General features: G+C 32.9%; 1 protein-coding gene and 2 long non-coding RNA genes across 4 annotated transcripts; 1 reads left to right on the top strand and 2 right to left on the bottom strand.

The window, feature by feature from the left end:
• Positions 1-4,257: 4,257 nt before the first annotated feature.
• On the bottom strand, positions 4,258-4,429 carry LOC109158906. Its single transcript, XR_002050466.1, has 2 exons — positions 4,377-4,429; positions 4,258-4,296 (listed from the first exon to the last, which is right to left on the bottom strand). It is a non-coding gene; the product is annotated as an uncharacterized LOC109158906 (long non-coding RNA).
• A 392-nt stretch (positions 4,430-4,821) lies between these two features.
• On the top strand, positions 4,822-7,271 carry LOC109158842. The gene is made up of 6 exons (XR_002050448.1): positions 4,822-5,179; positions 6,026-6,181; positions 6,299-6,443; positions 6,538-6,603; positions 6,750-6,822; positions 7,118-7,271. It is a non-coding gene; the product is annotated as an uncharacterized LOC109158842 (long non-coding RNA).
• A 2,719-nt stretch (positions 7,272-9,990) lies between these two features.
• Positions 9,991-13,097, bottom strand: LOC109159189 (CBL-interacting protein kinase 18-like). 2 transcript variants are annotated; one of them, XM_019307255.1, is made up of 2 exons: positions 12,923-13,097; positions 9,991-11,961 (listed from the first exon to the last, which is right to left on the bottom strand). In XM_019307255.1, exon 2 carries the CDS (start codon positions 11,532-11,534, stop codon positions 10,119-10,121), a length of 1,416 nt encoding a protein of 471 aa, XP_019162800.1. In that variant the 5' UTR covers positions 11,535-11,961; positions 12,923-13,097; the 3' UTR covers positions 9,991-10,118. The 2 variants fall into 2 exon arrangements, with proteins under 2 accessions (XP_019162800.1, XP_019162801.1); XM_019307256.1 differs by having other exon boundaries at positions 12,993-13,092.
• Positions 13,098-20,965: the final 7,868 nt, after the last annotated feature.

Below are 20,965 nucleotides of genomic sequence, written 5' to 3'. Positions count from 1 at the left end.
ACTAGATATGGTAATTTGATGGCAGTAGGTGAATGCCAGATTGCCAGGATTACTATATTCACCGTACCCTTGCCTTGTCCCCTAGCTAGATGGGTGTTTATAGCTTGATATCAAATTTAATGATGAATTCTCCATGCCAGCCTCAATTATATTCTTAGCCAACTTGACAAGAGACAAATCATTATACTGTGGACTATAACCATAATATGGACCATTAATATATATATATATATATATATATATATATATATATATATATATTGAATATTCATTTTTAATATACTGTATGTTCATTTTGTTAAGATTCATTTCAATGTTTTATTGATTCATTTTGCTCTCTTACCCACAAAAGGCAAAATCTCTCGCTTTAAGGGCCCCTGGCCTACACGTACCATGAGTCGACACTGATAGTAGATGGGTAAATCACGATAACTCAATGACCTTTTAATTGAGAGGACCAATGCCCAGTGCCCACAAAAAAAGCTAATAACTTACTACATTGGGTGTACTCTTGACATGCCAACTGCCAAATCTCGATTTTGCGCCTTAACTCACAATCTACTATCTAATAATTAAGTACCAACTAACTGCGCTACTTGGAACAATTCCTTCAATTCACTCAATCTATATGAATCATTCAATTATTTGATAAATCCAACATATATATAGAGCATGCATGGATGGACTTTTTCTTTGTGTTTACTAGCTACATATTAAAGGTAGAGGTTGAGAAATTCAAAAGAATTTGCAGTAATATTATTACTTAGCTTGTTGTCTACTTGCGTACATACATCACACGCCATATTAAACAAAACCATATGGACGACGATTAATTCTACGTTCAAGCTAACTTCTAACAGCCGCCGGCCGCAACCTAAGTCGGCAACATTGAACATGGCCCGGCCGGATCAATTAATATCCCATTTCTTTAATTTTAATATATAATTAGGTTGTTCAAATAATATATAGATAATGACGTTTAATTAATTCTTAATCATCATACATGACACTCATTAATGTTATTACTCACCATAAAATAATGGAAATTAAGTTGTCCCAATTCTTTTAACAATGAGGTTCGGACTTCCGAGACTCCAATCCAGGACCATACAATTGTATGCTTATCAATTAGTTCGTGCTATTGAGTTTTTTTTGAAAGGTATATATACTCTTGTTAACCTAATAAGTTTAGATTCCAATCTTATAATATCTGTTTTGTATTAAATGTATTATTTTAAAATGGGATAACTTAGATATAAATAACTTGTTTATAAAATATGTTATATTGTCTTTCGTATTCAAGTAGTTTTAGTCAAATTTACTACGAAAGTGTTTCTTGACATATACTGTTTCATTCACCATGTTCGAATTTCCTTTTCATTAATGTGATATATAAAAGGTCACCATCGTTAATGTCATACTGATTATAATGTTGTCATCATTACTCTAAAATACTATTATCTCTAAATCAATCAATCCTTAATTAAGCTTAGCTTGACGACTGCCTTTAAGTGGGTAAATGTTATTATTATCCAAATATCCAACATACTCAACTTGCTCTATCTAATATACATATATATCCACTTGGAAAATTCTGCAATGTAAAACAGGTATTGTTCGTAGCTAGGAAATATTATATTTGTGTAAATAAAATAATATTTAATTTGTTATAAACAAAATTATGAACATTATTGGAGATTTAGGTTTAATTTGAATTGAGCTTTTTATATGTTGTACAATTTAATTAGTGTTAAATCTTGAAACTTAATTGGCTCAATTTACTTCCTTATAGGATTGGGACAATTTATAAGATCTAGATATACTTCGGTAAAATCAGAAAACGTGGGCTATCATATTTTTACAAATAAAATGATATTTGTTATAAAAAAAAAATGAAAAAGGTGAGAGACAAGATCACATGATAAATGGAAAGTAATGGAGAGAATAGTTTGAGCATATGAAGAAGAAGACAGAGAGAGAGAGAGGGCACAATGGGTACACATGACACCATATATAGAGCTTAGCTGTTGTGCATGAATGGCCGTGGGGTAGTGCACTCTGGGTCAATTCCTTTATAACGTTTGGTAGGTCATCGCTCACGCCAATCAATTTCAATTATTCATTTCTGGATAATTTCATTTTATTTTATTTTATTATTATATATACACTTGCTTTTTTTTTTTTTTTTTTCCTTTAATTTGTACAACAACAACCTGCATGGTCCCTTAGCTTGTTGCATGTTTTGCGTGTTATCTTTTTCTTTACACATAATTTAATCCATAATTTTAACACTTTTTTAGAGTTATGCTGAACATTACGGAAATAACAGTTAATTAAATATGTCTAATACAACTCTAAAAACGTATAATAATTGATTGTATTTTGTATTAATTGATATTATTATTATTATTATTATTATTATTATTATTATTATTTGGTGGAAGTGTTAATCGATATTATACTTTCCCGTTATTTAATAAATATATTGCAACTTTTCTTTATTTATATTTTGCTTTTTTGTGTTTTTTTTTTCTCTCTCTGAATTAGTAGAATTATATTGTTAATGGGAAGGGGGCCACTTAGTAGGTAGAAGCAATAGAAATATATAATGCATGTATGTAAAGGTTTCTAAATTAAATTTAATAATAATGCATGATAGTGTGCAAGGTGACGAGGAAACCTATAGTCACTATTTTAAGATATATATACATAGGTAAATTCTATTGTAATAGTCATCAAACCACACAACCTAAGAGAAGTAAATCGCATTAAGAAGACCTTATACAATGAACTCGATCGAAAAAGTATTAACAAGAATCGAACTATATGACGTTTCATGATGATATTGTTTCTCTTATGATATATGCATAGTTCACGAGCTCAAACCGCACCAAACTTTTTTTGTTTTTGGGTGGTGAAATTCAATGGAAGAGCCTTCTCTTTTTATTATATTATTATATATTTAAATTTTTTTATATGCAATTTGTGTGATTGATAATTTGTCGGAATAAAGATATGAGGGTTCTCAACTTTTTGATTAGGGTTGAAGTAAGGCCGACGATTGATTTTGGAGTATTGTTGTATATATATGTTAGGAAAGTGTGGTAGACAGCTAGTGAAGCATCATGCATTCATATTAATTTCAAGTTTTTATACTATGTTTGTGGATTTGAGAATCCCTCCTACCCAAAATTTTTCGAAATATTCATTGTCACATTAAAAATATATATTTATACGATAGATCAGAGTGGATATAAATAGGTAAGTTGAAGCTAAATATACTTTGTAATATATTGATGTGGTTATATGTTAGCTCAATTAGTCTAAAAATACAAATAGTAAATTCTGGTCAACTCCACACACACACACACACACACACACACATATATATATATATATATATATATATATATATATATTAATCATCTTTATCTTATATTGATGAGATTACTTCGACTTGTTTTAAAATAATATTAAGTTACTCTTTTTTTTAAATAAAAAAATTCAATTTTTCATATTAACATAACATATTTTGATTGATTAAAAAAATCACAATTATTTATTTATTTTTCTTGACAAATTAAAATAAATGACTTGAGCAGTATTTAATTTGAATAGTAGAGTTAGCATTTGTCTCGGAAATGATAAGACAACTAGACAAGGCATCATTTATGTTGTTCCATATCCTCTACTTGATAGAGAATTGTCAAGTTGGACGTCAACGTTGCAAAACTAATCTTCTTCAATTGGATAAGGTTATATTATATATATGCTCCTCTCACCTATCCTAATTCACTGCTGGAAATCTCGCGTTTTCCGTCCAACATTTCCGTCCAACCGCAAATTGGTCGGTATTTTACTAAAGATTTCAACTTTCTGTTACTAAAGATGGGTGGACGGAAAGTTGGTCGGAATTTCCGTCCAATGCGCAAGTGTTGAACGGAAATTCCGTCCAACACTCGCGCGTTGGACGGAAATTCCGACCAACCTATAGTGTTGGTTGGTAAAGTCGAATTGACTGATAGGTATAAATTAAAATAGTAGGTATTTTAATATCCGTCCAACGTAATATTGGACGGAAATTTATATATTTTAGCTAGTAGATATTTTAATTTTCGTCCAAAAAAATATCTAATTAATTTACTTCTTCACTTCCACTCTTAGCTTCTTCGTTCACCGCTTCACCTTCATCTTTGCTTCTTCGTACACTACTTCACCATCATCTTTCTATAATGGCGGCGACGGACTGTAGCTGCGGTGACGACTTCAAGCTTTGAGCTTCAGATCTGCGATGACCTTCTTCAATTCCTTCTTCTAGCTTCAAATCTACGATGACCTTCTTCAATTCCTTCTTCTAGCTTTAGATCTGCAATGACCTTCTTCTTCCTTCTAACTTCAGATCTGCGACGAAGAGCTTCCGGTACATACTTGCCACTAGTACAAAACAGGACATAGGAGAACACACCACCGTGGATCGCCGCGCCAACGCCGAACACCGTGTCCACCCACTACAAGAAAAACAACTTTTACTGATAAAAAATTAATGACGGGTAGAAAAACCTCTCACTAAATGTATTATTTGCATAGTTTTAGTGATGGTTAAAAATTACTCTAGTTAAAGGTTTATCTTTTAGTGACGAAATTTTAATTTTATATTTATTTTAAAAATATACTCTCACTATTGATACAAAAAATATTTTTTCCCTCACTATTAATATCTACCAATTATTTCACTCAATTCTAATTCCCACCATTTTTACCCTCACTATTAATATCTACCAATTATTTCACTCAATTCTAACTCCCACCAAAATTTTATTTTTGGGCGCCCTATTCTGCATAAAACTTTACAGCCACAGCCTCCAGCCCTCCACCCCTCAGAAGACGCCGCAACCTCCTCTCACTCTCTCAGATCTAGCTCCACCGCCACAGCCGCCGACACCACAACCGCCGCTGATTGCTTTGTGGTATCTGCCGATCCGACGCCACCGTTGACGCTGCGTTGCCACCGCCTCCCCTGCGATTACGCCACAACCACCCTTCACCCGCTTGCCTGAAGGTTGATGATGGCGCAGTGGTGCTTATGGACCACGTGCCCACCTCCCTCCTCCAATCTATTGTCTGACGGCCCCGACGATACAATTTGGAACCTTTGCTTTATTCCTCAAAATGTGAGCAGGTAATATTTGATTTTCGATTCTTGGCGCGGTTAGCTATTGGGGTTTCGATAGCAGGTTCCTTGCTCTGCTTCCTTGATATAATTTCCTTTACATATATCTCTTATTTTCTATAAACAAATACAAATGTATAGTTTGTAAATTTGTGGCTTCATCAGTTCTGATAAATGGTGACCTTTCAATTTATCATTTTGTATTTCGTCCTCAGATAATTCATCTAGTTGAAGCCATTGGTGACTTTCCCAAATCTTTTGACTGGATAAATGCCTATGCCTTACTCAAATTTTATTAATACAACTGTGTGTTGTGAAAATATGAATTGCATGTGCTCTTTAATCTTCATCCTACAAAGATTTGTTAGTTTTTAAGAATTGTCTCATATCTGCCCTAGCTTTTACAGTGATGGATAGGGTAAATTTTGCAGTTTGTTTGCTCAGAAACACCCTCAGTATTTACAGTAACATGTATACCCTCAGTTTGTTTGCATCATTGGAACATTATCAATTTTGGTTGCTCTTATTATGTGTGTAAGAGTTGGAATTATATGATTTTACTATGCTGTTAACAACAGCATTTCCTTGGTCTCAAATGAACATACTCATGGTTGTTGACAGGAAACTTTGTATGTTTTAGGTGTTTAGTGTGCTTAATAGTTGTTGAGTAGTAGTTGGATATTTGAAAAATTATTATTATAAATAGGCTACATCTTGCATCCCTTTGCTTAGTTGTATTTACTTAGTCTAGCGTGATAACCATTTGGTAGTACTTAATGTAGTCATCATTCTGTTTATTCTTGCTAGTATCTTTTTATCTAATCATGCCAACATTTTTTATAATATAAAACACAGGTTGTGCAAATACATGAAAAGTATAAGGAAATGGAAGGTCAAAGGAGGTAGAAAGAATCTCGTCAAGAAAAGCTTTCTAAAGCTCTAAACGATCTCAGAGATGCCGAATTAGAGTTTGCAAATTTGCCTACTTCTGAACATCCCAAAAATGAACTTGTAAGCTTATTGTTTCCGGCAACTGTACCTTTTATTCAATATATAAATTCTTTACTTTTTGATACCTTTTGTAATGGTTGAATGCTTCTTAAATGTTCTGAATGAATCCCTTTGTAGATTAAGGGAACGGGAGAACATGAACAGCAAATGCTTACATGAATTGCGGAACTCTGGAGCTGAAAAGATTTTTGAGGCTTATTGTTAGGTGGAGGAATATCGTAATGAGTTCAATAAAGATGTCTATGGTCCAGTTGCGATTTAGGTATGTGAATTTGATTATTTGTTTTACTAAACCTGATTAATCACTCATAGCCATTTATTTGTTTCTTTTTTTCTTTGGTGATATTCAAACTTAGATAAACATTTCCAGTACAACCCATGCAAATTATCTTGAGGGTCATATTCCATTTTATGCATGGAAGGTATGTCCAACTAAAGCTTTTATTGTTCTTTTAGTCTTGATTTTTAGTTTTCAGTTTTCTGTTGTAAAGCTTTTGAATATTTTGATGATGATCTGAATAATTTAGGACTGCATAGAAGCAACTGATAGTGTTCTCTTTTATTTCAGAATAATGATGTTGTCAAAGAAACTGACTGATATGGATAAACGCATGTCATATGACCCTTCTTACCTTGCAAAGGTAAAACTATGGTATCATCTGCAAAACTTATGAGTTCTTGTTGCTATCATCTGTTACCCCACTCTCATTAGGATCACTAATCTTGAATTAGGATGTAAGAATTGTGGAGTACATCTCTTATACTAAACAAACTTTAGAATTAGGATGTAAGAATTAAGAAGTTTTCTATTTTTTCTGTGTTAGATTACTTAAACATAAAAGACATTCCTTTAATTTTCTAGTCATTTTGTAAAATGCATAGGTATCTACTCATTCAGTGTTAGATTACTTATATCACGGTCCATTTTTGGTGAAGGTTTACACTTGATCAACTTCATTGAAGGAGGTTGTGGATGCTGCATTGATCAAAGCCATTGAAGCAGTGCCGGATTTGAAGGCTTATTTGGGTGCAACGAGCATACTTATGTAGTATCAAATAAGTATGTTTTCATACTTAAGTAGTACGGAGTATCAATCAAGTAGTATATATTTTTTATGTTTTTTTTATGAACATGAACATAATTTTTGTTTGTAAATAATTTTGATGTTTAAATATATTTTCAATTTTCAATTTTTAATTTAGTGTGTTCATTAATTTGTTGATGACATAATTTATTAACAACAGTTATAAATAAAATTATGGTAATATAAAAATAATAAAAATATTTCATATGATTTAGGATTTTCCTACCAACAGTTGGAAGGAAAATAACAATATATAATAGGTGAGTTTTCCGTCCAACGTTGGGTCGGAATTTCCGACCATCGCACGTAGTTGGACGGAATTTCCGACCAACGCACCAAGTTGATCGGAAGTTCTCACGTTTTAAAAATGGTGGGTTACTTTCCGGAATTTCCGTCCAATTTTTGTTCGTTGGACGCTATTTCCGACCAAAAATTGTAGTTGGACGGAATTTCCCACGGAGGTTTTTCCGAACGTTCCTTTTGGTCGGTATGTTGGACGGAAACGTTGTTTCCGACCAATATATCGCGTTTTCCGTCCAACAAAGACGGAAAATGCGAAATTTCCAGCAGTGATTCCTAGCTATCAATATAAATAAAATATATCCAATCTAGGTTAATTTTTTGAATACTATTAACTCTATTACAAGGTAGTATATGTTATATACTTTCTCTAACTAATGTAGTCTAAAAAGTCAATACTCCACCACCAAAGTTCGATCTTGTGACGTTCCGTCAAGAGGAACCACAGAGGTGTTATCTGAGCACAATGTGCTTGACACAATCCAGGCTAATTTTTTTACTCCCTATTTATTTTTAATCTTTTACTAATTAAAGTTACAAAACGAACTTTATCGGAACATACTTTTAAAAAGCAGTTGGGATTTTTTTCATATTTTTTGTTTTAAATTCTTTTGTTATAATTATAATTAATTAAGATCGAAATTAATATGATCTAATTTTTTAATATATTATAAGAGTACTTTGTTTAACCAATAATCATATTTCTGAAAATCTCTTATATACTCCAATGGAATAGTGTAAGATTATTTTAATTTCATTTTAATTTACCCTTCTTTTAAGGTATTATTAAACGTTCTTACTTAGAGAAATGTTTTGGTAAAATCATTGGGAAGATTGTATATAAAGATTAGCTAGATGAAGAAGAAAGCAGATTTGGTAGATTTTGAAATTGTTTAAAGTCTCAACCTCTTAATTAGCAAATTCTAGAAGCAATCAAACGTAATTAAACCACATCAAAACGACCGGTAAGAAGATAGCAACAAATTAAAGGTTTGGTTATCACAAAACATGTAGTGTGCTTATTGCCTAATTATCCTTGCCTAATTTCTTTGATTTTGTCTTAATTTGTTTTATAGGGGGAATAAAGAAATTAAAATCAAAATTAAAATAAAACATTTTTAATTTGTTGTTTAAGATAAAACTTATGTGAAAAAAATTCGGGTTAATACATATAGATGGCTTTTTTAAATTTATGGTAAAATTATAAATATTACTTTTACTGTGTTACCTCAATTGAAATAGGGCGTACCAACTATTGTGGGCAATTTATATCGTGCACTAAGGCGCACATTGCATTATGTGCCCTTGTACTTTTTTTTTTTTTTTTTTTTGAAATTCCGCTTTCTGTGTGTGTTAACTTCTTAAAAGAATCTCATGTTTTGAAAATATACATAATTGTATAATAGAATGTACATAATTGTATAACAAAATACACATACTCTTTTTTGAAAAGATAATACACATAATCTAACATAATACATAATTCACATAAACTCTTAAATAACACACATAAATTCCTTGTTTCGGATGTACATAATTGTATTAAAAATGTACATAATTATATAATATAATGTACATAATGGTATCACATAATGTACATAATTATATAACAGAATACACATACACTTTGTCGCGTTAATTCCCCACAAAACTTAACAAAACGACGTCATTTTAGGGACACGGGGCGTACAATGCTCCGTGGTGCACGGTATAACGATTGACTATTGTGGGCATAAATATTGCATTGAGTAACAACATTTGTTAGGGGTTGGAAGGGGAAAAAGTTGGGTGGCGGTGGTGGTTTGTTACAACCACTTCATAATTAAAGAGACAGGCTAGCACTAAGATGCTGCTCTGCATTTCAATTTTTATTTTTTTGCTCTTTCACCAATTCTCCAGGCAACCATTTGGTGGATTCATTATTGGGTATAAATTATATTGCGAGTCCCAACCCCCCACCTAAATTAGGTTCAAGTTTTACTCTTAATGAGGGCGGTTTATAGATCTTTTTGGTTTGAGTTGGTAAGTTATGGGCTGGATAACCTACCTAAGTCCAATGCTAAGTTAAGGTTTCAAGTTCGACTTTTAGTGAAGGCAGTCTATTGACCTTCTTTATCTGAATCGATCAACTTTGAATGTGTGTGCACCTTCGAGTAATGGACTCGTCATCCCCCCTCCAAAAAAAAATTATACTTTCAACATCACTGTAAAATATGTGAAGATATTATATAATGTAAAATTTCATGAGTTGATAATGTAAAATGAACAAATTTAGCTGGACTATAGAAGGCCAAAATACTACATTTAGTCATCGATTATACAACGTTCTCTGTCATATATAAGAGAAGCATTTGGAGACCTGATAGTAACTCTACCATGTTCCATTCACAACTATGAGGATTCATGGTGGAGATAGGGAAGAGATGAAGAAACATAGTATAGGCATATAACTGGAATATATAAAGCATAGTTCAGTAACAAATGAATTTGAAAGCAATAAAGATGAAAAGTTAAAAACAGCCATTGAAAGGCTTAGTGGTTCTAAGATAAAGCTAGTTAACAGCTAAGGGGGGAATTTGACAGGAGTGCATATCTGCAGGTTGCCCATCTTTCTGCTCAGGTTGTTGAAGCTCTTCGCCTTGCCAAATCCAGGCGATGTCTTTCAATGCCGGCCTTATTTCCTGCTTCATCATCTTCCTATATTCGAGCGTATCTCCATTGGACTTCTTCATCTCGACCAGATGAAAAGCGGGGGTGACTTCGAATATCTCAGCATCAATGGACAGAACCCCTTTCCTTCCTAGTTTCGATCCTTCCAATTTCAAACACCCTCCATCTTTCTTTGTTAGCTTCAGTTTTAGCTTCCTGGCTATGTCCTCCATCTTTGTGATGATGGTTTGTGCTGGCTGCATGGATGTAAACCTTGACTCGCTCTTCTGATCACTGCCCTCAAACAAGCCGGACAAGTCAAAACCTGACGAGAAAGAGATAATATCAAAGGCGTTCAAGTTTGTCAGTTTCGAGGATTCTTGCTTTGCCTCTGCTGTTGCGTTGGCATTCTCACAGTGATCAAAAATAGCATCATCGCTGGCTGCTGCCGCTTTTGCTTCCAAGTCTTGAAGCCCAGTATCCTCGTGAGGTTTCACAGCTTTCAAACTAAAGCCCTTTCTGAACCAATGGGTACCCATGATTTTGGAAATGGGAATTCTTGTGTTCGGGTTTGGATCTAATATTTTTGAGATCAGCTTACAAGCATCAGATGAGAACCACTTAGGATACGTGAACTCCGCCTGACATATCTTTCTGTACATCTCCATCAAATTTGAATCATGGAACGGGAGATATCCAGACAAGAGAACATATAAGATCACCCCACAAGACCAAATATCAGCTTTAGCACCATCATAACCTCTTCGGTTTATCACTTCAGGAGAGACATAGGCTGGTGTCCCACAGGTGGTATGAAGCAAGCCATCTTGGCGCTTAGATTCTGCAAGAGCACTCAATCCAAAGTCCGTAATCTTTAGATTCCCATCGTCATCCAGCAGGAGGTTCTCGGGTTTCAGATCCCGGTGATAAACACCTCTGCTGTGGCAGAAGTCAACCGCACTGATCAGCTGCTGAAAATATTTCCTCGCAACATCTCCCTTCATCTTTCCTTTAGATACCTTGTTAAAGAGTTCACCGCCTTTAGCGTACTCCATGACGATGTAAATCTTCGTTTTGCTGGCCATCACCTCGTAAAGTTGCACTATGTTGGGATGTCTCACCATTCTCATCACCGAGATCTCTCGCTTGATTTGTTCCATCATCCCAACCTTGAATATTTTCTCCTTGTCAACAATCTTAATGGCCACACTCACCCCAGTTTCCAGATTCCTCGCATGGTGGACCTTGGCAAAGGTGCCTTGTCCTAACAATTTCCCTACTTCATACCGTTGCATCAGTACACTCCCTTTACTCTTCATCTCAACTTCCAAAAGCTCGTACAAACTGATTCACTACTCCCCCGGCCAAGACAGTACAGACTCTCAGGGAAGGAGTTTGATCTTAGGCACACTGCAGCTTAACCGTCTTCACAGAGGTCGTGGTAAGATACAACTTGTCCTCCAAAATATTTAGCAACAGTCGGGATTTGGTAAGTGAATCCAAGGCGGCCGAATATTACTTTTACAGTCGCATCAAGCTTACCAGAGGAAGGCTCAAATAGAGCTCTAACCTCATCAAACTCGCAGAAAGACTTCTTAACGGGAAAGCACATCTTTCTGCATTCCCCGTCCTTTAAAATGAACCCAAAAGAACTCAAAGATGCAGAACTTAACCGCAAAACAGAAAACAGATGCACACACAACCCGCAACCCACGTTCCAAATTCCAATCCTAATTCAATGTTCACCTGGAACAAATAATGGCAGTAATCTAAATCAGTCGCATAAACTAATATGCATCACATGAGCAAAAGACAGAAGCAAAAGACAAAGGAATAAAAAGCAAAAGACAGAAGCACACACTAAACCAAATATAGAGGTACAAGATGTAGATACAGCATAGGGAATTTCAATATGCCAGTTTGAGCTCCAATGTTACAACAACACATGAAAAAAGAGTAAAGCTTTTGAGGGAATAAGGTAATAAATGATTAAACTCATAATCAATTCAGAAAGTTATGCCATCATAGAAAAATATGAGTAATTAGTTCTTCAATTCAAAGTCTACAAAGAAACATAAGCTTAGTCTTGATGAATTAACCCACAGAACAGTAAAACCAGGAGGAAAAACCAAACTTTGTAACTCTTGTTAATAAATAAATTGAATATGAAATATTAAAAACAAAAAAATGGGTAAAACTCAGAGCTTTATCAATGTACAACAATGAGAGCACAATCAATTCCTTCAAACAACATGAACACAAGAAAGATAGACAAGAACCATGATCATGCAACTGCATTATTAGTAACTGGGAATAACAAGATTAATAAATTTCTCAAAATAACATCCCAGTAAATTTCTGCAACGCAATGAAAAGATTAATAAATCACTCAAAGTGGCAGAGATAAAGGAGTTTGCTCTTCTAGATCTCTCAAAAGAGGTAGATTTCTGCAATTTCTTTATCCTTCTTTGCTTCTCAACAAGAACAGAAATATAGATATGCAAATCCCCCCAAACAAAAACACCCACACAAAAAATGACTACAGATTAGCATTACACAAAAAAAAAAAAAAAAAAAATACTTAAATATGCAAGCCCATAGACAAAAATCTGCATGAACATTATAACAAACAAGTTGTGTGCATCAGAAAGACCCCCCAAAAAAATGGAAATTTCACCCAAAAAAAAAAAAAAAGAGAAATTGTTACCTGGAGAGTGAAAAAAGAGAAAAGAATCCACCCAAAACTAAAGATGAAGAGAGGAATATGCAGTCCTTACCTTTTCGTTGTGGACGGATACAGGTCTTATATATAAGGGGTCAATAACAGCGGCCCTATAAAGCTGGAATGGCAAAGGACAATTTACGAGTAGGAAAATGGAAGTCTTAGGTTAAAATTTATACTTAGATTGGAGCCTTCATCGCCTACTAATCATCTATTTAGGCGGCTTAGGTTACAATTTTCCAGAATTTACAGAAACGCCATTCTGAAATTACAGAATATGCTCTGTTTATTCTTTCTGAATGCTGTGTATTTTATTGAAATACTATTTTAACAGAAATAAATTACCGGACAGATCTGATCTATTTAGACAACTGTATAATGTTTAATGTATTGATATTTGAATTAAATTTGATCTGTATATCTTTTTCCGTTTAAATATTTGATTTCTTTTTTTATGCAAAGTAATTAATAAGGAATGAATTAAGTATGCAAAAATAGTTATTACAACTTGCTATTTGTTTTTGGTCTAAATTGGAAGCAATATTACTCCGTGCATTATCACCAAAAAAAGATTACTCCGTACATGAACAAATCTCAACGTTGAAATTCACGTTTGGTGCATTAATAAAATGTTCTTCCGCATTGATTTTTATCAGATGTGTGGGACCCATCAGGTCACCAAGAAAGATCGATTTTCGTGCCGATCTAAATTAGAAGTTCAATATTTGCGGCTAACGGAAAATATGTGGATAAATTTATACATGTAATTTTTATTTTTTTTTCAAAAAAATTTATAGATGTAGTTATGCACAACATGACGTGCAATGAAGTCTTTGAATTTAGTTTTTATTGCATCTTTGAATTGAATATTTGTTGGATACAAATTATCGTACATGCAAGTATTAGGGGTTGGAAAATGTAGGTCAACGTTAGATTGCAACGGAATGGAGGTTAGTCGGTATGTCAATTTTAACGGAGGTTTTTTTCCAAATTGATTTACTCCGTTATGTTGATTTTAGCCACTTGCCAGCCGCCCCTCGCGCCGTCATCCAACTACCTATTGTCTATTGATAGCGCGGCTTGACGGCGACGCCACTTTGCCAAACGTTACTCACACCTCCCATATCAAACAGTTCAATATATGACTTTTGCACTTACGACTTTCTGTTATTCCGTTAACAACCAAACAGAAACAATACGTGATTCTCGAATTACAATAAAATTGTTTCTTGTATTTACATTCTTTAAAGTATTACAATTTAACATTTAACATATATATATATATATATATATATATATATATATATATATATATATATATATATATAGGATCTGCTCAACATGATCTCAATATTTTTGATCTGGATAAGATTCAAATTTGATATCTTATGTTTGGAATGGTAACAATTATGTCATCAAATCACAAATTATTTGACTTTCTTGTATTTACATAATTATAAAAGGGAAAATGACACTTTTTCCCCCTGAGTTATATACTTATAGCACTTTTCCCCCTTCAACAAGTGGCTGTTTTTCTCCCTAAAATGTTAAATGGACATATTTACCCTTAAAATAAATATTTTATTTATTTTTCTTTTCCAATAAATTATGACCATAATTTGGTTCAAACCAAATAAACACTATAGTAACCAAACTGAAATATTCCAATTACAATTTAGAATCGAAACTCGATATTTAGAGTTTATTAAAATCCCGGAACGGATGGTTCATGTTCTGAACTGAAAAAAATAAAATACATTTATTGTTGAATTTAGACTATTTTTAAAATAAAAATAAAATTTTAAAATAAAAACGGTTCAAAATCGCGAATCGGGTCCAGAACCGCCGGTTCACGGTTCAGGATCCAATTTTTTTGATTCATAATTTTAATAAATTGAAATCCAAATATTGGGTTCTAGATCTGAATCATAACCGGAAAGTTTTAATTCGATTGCTATACTGTCCGATTCAGTTCGAACCGAATCGTGGTCATCCCTACATATACGCAATAATTTGTTGGAGAAGTAAAATAAATAAAATATTTATTTTAAAGGTATAAATGTCAATTTAATATATTAGGGGGAAAAACCACCACTTTTAGAATAATTGAAGGGGCTAATGTGCTTACCTAAATAATTGAGGGGGAAAAAGTGCTATAAGTATATAACTCAGGGAGAAAAAGTGTCATTTTCCCATTATAAAACTTGTTAGATTGAAATGATAATTTTTTTTTACATTTTTTAAAATATTATAATTATATTAACAGTTTGCTTAGGACAACCCATTAGGAGTTTTTAAATGATTTTTGCAGGAGGAAAAAACTTATTATCAAGTTTTTAACTGATGGAGAAGATAATAATTTTTTTAGTGGGTTTTTCTTCTTGCAAATATTAGTTTTTAGTAGTGTTAACGCGGAGAAAGAAAAGAAAAGAAAAATTATTTTTTGACGCATTGAGCCCAACATGCGTGCCCAATAGGTAGGGATGTCAATTGTACCCGGACACGACGGGGAACTCGATTCCCCACCCCTACGGGGACGGAATGGGAATGGGGGCAATTTTAAATTCCCGGGGGGGATGGGGAGTGCTCTCCCTACCCCGCACCATCCCCGATATATATATATATATATATATATATATATATATATATATATATATATATGTGTGTGTGTGTGTGTGTGTGTGTGTGTGTGTGTGTGTGTGTGTGTGTGTGTGGGGGGGGGGGGGGGGGGGCACACAACACACATATGTATTACTTTGTATATAATATACATACGGAGTATATAATTTTAGATGCATTCTTGTCATTGTATGTCATGCTTATAAAATGCATATGTGCGAAGGTAGGCTCAAGCTAAAATTCTGCTCGTGATTTAAATAACATGTTTAATTGTAAAATATTTTTAAGTTAGGGATTAATATATATGCGTTATTTATTTAAATATTTTTTAATTTTTAATTTTTTTATAACTTATTAATGAGGTGGAGATTTTCCGTCCCCGAATAATCCCCATGGGGATGGGGATGGGGGATTTTTCCCTTCCCAGACGGGGATGGGAATGGAGACGGAAAATGGGAAGAAAGTCGGGGGCGGGGATGGGGGTATGTCCCCGGCCCTCACCCTGCCCCATTGACATCCCTACCAATAGGCGCATAAAAGTAGCCTTTTTCAAATTTTATTATTTTTTATTATTTTGTTAGACATTGTTTTTTTTATCTCGCTCTTTTTATAAAAAATCATTACTATATTGTGTTTGCTCTTATTAACTCTCTAAAAAGTGTTATGTTGACAAATATTACCTTTAAAAAAAAATGACAAGAAAAGTATACAGTCGTGATTTGATGGTGTGTTATAAATTTATAATGTTAAATAAATTTTTGCCTTGTAATATTAGTTATTGAGATTATAATTTATAATCTTATAATTATTAAGTCAATCGTCTAACAAATTTAATTGAGATGGTATATAAAGATCAGTTTTTGTATTTAATAGAGTGGGTAATGGTGCGACGTAAAACATGACACGTGAGTCACGAGGTGTGTATGCATTAAGTAAGAAGAGTGAGGGAAGCATGTGTTGTGCCCACGCACATGCGCTCAAGTTAGAAGCTTTTTACTCCGTGCGGTTTACGTCTTCCCTCTCATTTCTTTGCATTAATTCAATTAAAAGGATGGTGAAAAACGTGAAAGTCAAATATTAAATTGTCAAGTCAACCAACTTTCACAATATACCAATGTAAGTAGTGCACTACAATGAATCCAACTATTACATCTTTTCCTTTTCATATCCAACTAATTAAATTACCCAGTCCAACTTCATATACCAAAAACATAAATTACATAAATTTAAACCAAACAACGTCAATAAACATCATTTTATAATAACATTAATCCAATAGAATTATGAAAAACGTAAAGACCAAGTAAAAATTATCGAGCTACAAGACCAAAGATAATGGAAGGTCTCGATTGGATTTTTTTGTACGCACATGAAAATTAGAATTTGACTGGTGCTAATTGTGCGACTCGCGATTTACCTCTGCATTGATTCTATGGGCGAGGTTCTGCGAGTTTAAGATTAATCCGACAAAACTGAGATCACCTAAGTAACTAATAAGTTTAAAAAGAATACAAATTATTGAGCTAAAGACTCAAGAATGATGGAAGGTCTCGATTGGACCTTTTGTGCGCACATGAAAATTAGAATCTGACCGGGGCTAATTGCGTGACTCGCGATTTACCACTGCAGTGACTCTATGGGCGTATGTGAGCTTAAGATTAATCTGGTAAAACTGAAATCACCTAAGATTAATTGTCAAGCACCTTGTGCTCAAGTGGCACCTCTGTGGCTTCCCTTGAGGGAAGGTCACAGAACCGAACACCGGTGATGGGGTATTGACGGAGCGTTATGCTGTGCAACCGTATGTACCATGCAAGGTGTACACGGAATATAATTGAATCCATAATTTCTATACTATAGATCCATAATTTCTATACTATATAGTTATCAAATTATGAATATATAGTTCAGTAATTTGTGAATATAGAGTTCAACAATTGAGAATATGAACATTGAAAATTATGAACATAGAATTTTGTAATTGTGAATATAGAGTTCAATAATTATGAATCTATAGTATAGAAATTATGGATATATAGTATAGAAATTATGGATCCAATTTCGTGTGTACTATGCATGGTGCACACAGTTACCCAACATAATTTGCCTGGTATTGACGCATTGGATGACAGTAGATAGAGAAAATATAGAAAGGATACTACATTGCAATAGAGCCAATAGTATTAAAAAAATAAAAATTATGGAGCTAAGTGATTTGTACACATGTTACGTCATCAATATACCAATGTAACTTGGGCTCTACAATCCAACTAGCTATTTACATTTTTCCGGTTTCCACGTCTCTTCCTTTTCGTGTCGGACTGATTAAATTACGGCGTCGGTCCAGCCTGTGATCCTCTGGGAAAACGAAATCAGCATAAATAATATAATCGTGCAAGTAAACAAGTGTAATTAGGTTTCCTAAATCCTATGTTAAAAAATGGATTAACATAAGAACACGTGATTATTTGACCAGAGAAATTGGGATAAGGATGCCAACGGTCTGGGTACATGGGATGATGGATGGGATCCATGTTCATCTTTTTCCTGTTTCTTCGTTTTTAAACCACGTGATTAGGGGGAAAATAGATCAGACGGCAGACTGATCCGCGTGGTGTTAGGTTTGAACAGATAATTATATAATTGCTTCCTATTTTTAATTAATAATTAGCAATTTAGCATGTGTGTTTTTTTCCCCTTTTGGACCACGTTAGTGTCTCTATATTTACGACTCACAAACTTATCACACAATGTGACAAGTTTTAATCCATTAAGATATGAAATAAAAAGAGTAAAGAGAAAGGGTTGACAAGTTTGTGAATGGTAATATAGGGGCACTAATCATTTTCCTTTAAAAAAACGTTTTATTGTTTTAAATTCTTAATTTTCTCCAAAATAATAAATTGTGTAATATTTTAGAGTACGTTCAAAAACACGAAAAATATTTTTATAATAAATAACTAGTTTTCTATAAAACATTTTCATTTCTAATGTGTTCGGGTAAAAATAGAAAAAAAATTAATATCATTGTCTATTTGGATGAGAGAAAAAAGTTTTTTTTTTTCAATTAGTTTTTTTTTAATTAAATAAGTCTATTATAAAATTATTTTTTTTATAAAATATTAATTATCTATCTATACAAATGAGGGAAAAAAAAACTAAACAAGATTAGCACAACAAAGTAAAACAAATTGTTATCTAATTTTGATTTATTGCGAAGGCGGAAATCAATTTATGATTTCTCTTGTGACAAAAGGTGGAATCGCCTCCCTCGTTCCAGGAGGCGTCCCATACCCCAACTCAATAAATATTTAATCGAGTATGTAAGAAATTTTTACAAAAAAGAATCTCGTAAAGTATTTTAATCGATATATCTATTTCTATAGGTAGAGTGTTTGATTAATCCATTTGTTTTAGGCTTTCATAATAGGATATCATCGATTGGTTTTGAGTCTCCCCCGGATTCCATCATCTCTCTCCTTGAGGCGGATTCTTTTGGTACTAGTTCTATGAGAGTTTGGTAGTCGTCTTTCCCGTTTTCAACGGGTCATATCCACAAAAAAATAAAAAAAATAAAAAAATTGATTATTGATTTTTGTATTTTAAAGATTACAATAGTCATTTTCATTTACCAAGCACATTCTGCTCAATTGACATCTCTGTGCTTCTTCTTAATGGAAGATTACAAGATTGAACTCCAATGATGGGTATTGACTCTTTGGACTACAATAGATAAAAGAAAGTATATTAAATAAATAGAGTTAATACCCAAAATCGTCCTCGACTATAGTGGTTTTTCTCAATTTCGTCCTAAACGACTTTGGTGACCTAATATCGTCTCAGACTTTTGTGTTTCGCTCAATTTAGTCCTCCATTTATTATTATGTCAAATTGGTGTTAAATAAAGGGACAATTCAGTAATGTCAATATTGATCTCTCTTTACTTTCAACTTGTGAAGTGCAAAATTCATCTTTCTTGTACGAATTACACCCAGAATTACTCCCGGACCTGCAAATCAAATTTTATATTCGCAGTTTTAGGAGTAATTCGTAAAAAAAAAAAAAGATTTCGCAGTTCACATGTCTATGAGTAAAGAGATGCCAATATTAAAATTACGAAATTGTCTATTTATTTAACACAAAATGGACAAAATAACAAATGAGGGACTAAATTGAGCAAAAACACAAAAGTCTGGGACTAAATTGAGCGAAACACAAAAGTCTGGGACGATATTAGGTCACCAAAGTCGTTTAGGACGAAATTGAGAAAAACCACTATAGTTGAGGACGATTTTGGGTATTAACTCTAAATAAATACTACCTCAACGGTAAGGTATTTGACTCTTTGGACTACAACTGATAAAAGAAAGTATATTAAGCAAATATTATCTTACAATAGAGTCGATTTTATTGTTTCTTTATGGAATTGATCTTATTCAATATAAAAATTTAATTTTGGCCTACTTTGATTGCATCCGCAATCACTATTTGAATGTATGCTTTGAAATCTGGATAAACCTTATCTTGTGATTCTATTTGATAATTTTTCACAAGAAAGTAAATTAATTTAAGTTTCCATAATTAATTGAATAAATAAACAAATATCAATATAAGCAGTCTTATCAAAACTCGAACTTGAAACTATATATACTTTATAGTTACTAATCAATTTTGGCCCCACTAATATGAGAAGATGATAATGAAATGTTACTCTTAATCGAATTATATTGCTAAAAGTGGATTGATTTTCTTGCTTAAAGAATTGGCCATATTCAAGATAAGAATTCACTTCTGGCCTGATTGATGTTACAATATGATGATGATTAATGCTAATCTAATTGAATTATTAAAAGTGGAAGCTAGGATTTTCCCATTTTAAAATATGTTTCGATTTGAAACCGTGAATTAGATCTCTATATTTGCAACTACACTCTAAAATTCAAAATAAGAATAATTCAGCATTGTAAAAGTACTGTATTTATTTTTTATTAAAATAAAAAAGTATTGTATTTAATTATTTACTACTATATATATATATATATATATATATATATATATATATATAGAGAGAGAGAGATACTATTTTAATTAATACGGAGTAATTAGCAATTTAGCATGTGTCTTTTTTTTTTTTTTTTTTTTTTTTTTGTTTTGTTTTGTTTTGGGCCACGTTAGTGTCTCCATACTTACCACTCACAAACTTATCTCACAATGTGACAACTTTTAGTTTTAAGATATGAAATAAAAAGAGTAAAAAGAAAGGGTTGACAAATTGGTGAGTAGTAAATATAGGGCATTAAACAAATACTATCTTGTAATAGAGTCGATTTTATCGTTTCTTTATGGAATTGATCTTATTCAAGATAAAATTTAGTTTTGGCCTATTTTGATTGGATCCGCACTCACTAT

The sequence above is a fragment of the Ipomoea nil genome, unplaced genomic scaffold (assembly GCF_001879475.1).
Source record: "Ipomoea nil cultivar Tokyo-kokei standard unplaced genomic scaffold, Asagao_1.1 scaffold2826, whole genome shotgun sequence".
In the NCBI taxonomy this organism is placed as follows: Eukaryota; Viridiplantae; Streptophyta; class Magnoliopsida; order Solanales; family Convolvulaceae; genus Ipomoea; species Ipomoea nil.
Note: the sequence above shows the minus strand (reverse complement) of the source record. Positions and strands in the feature narration are given on the sequence as shown.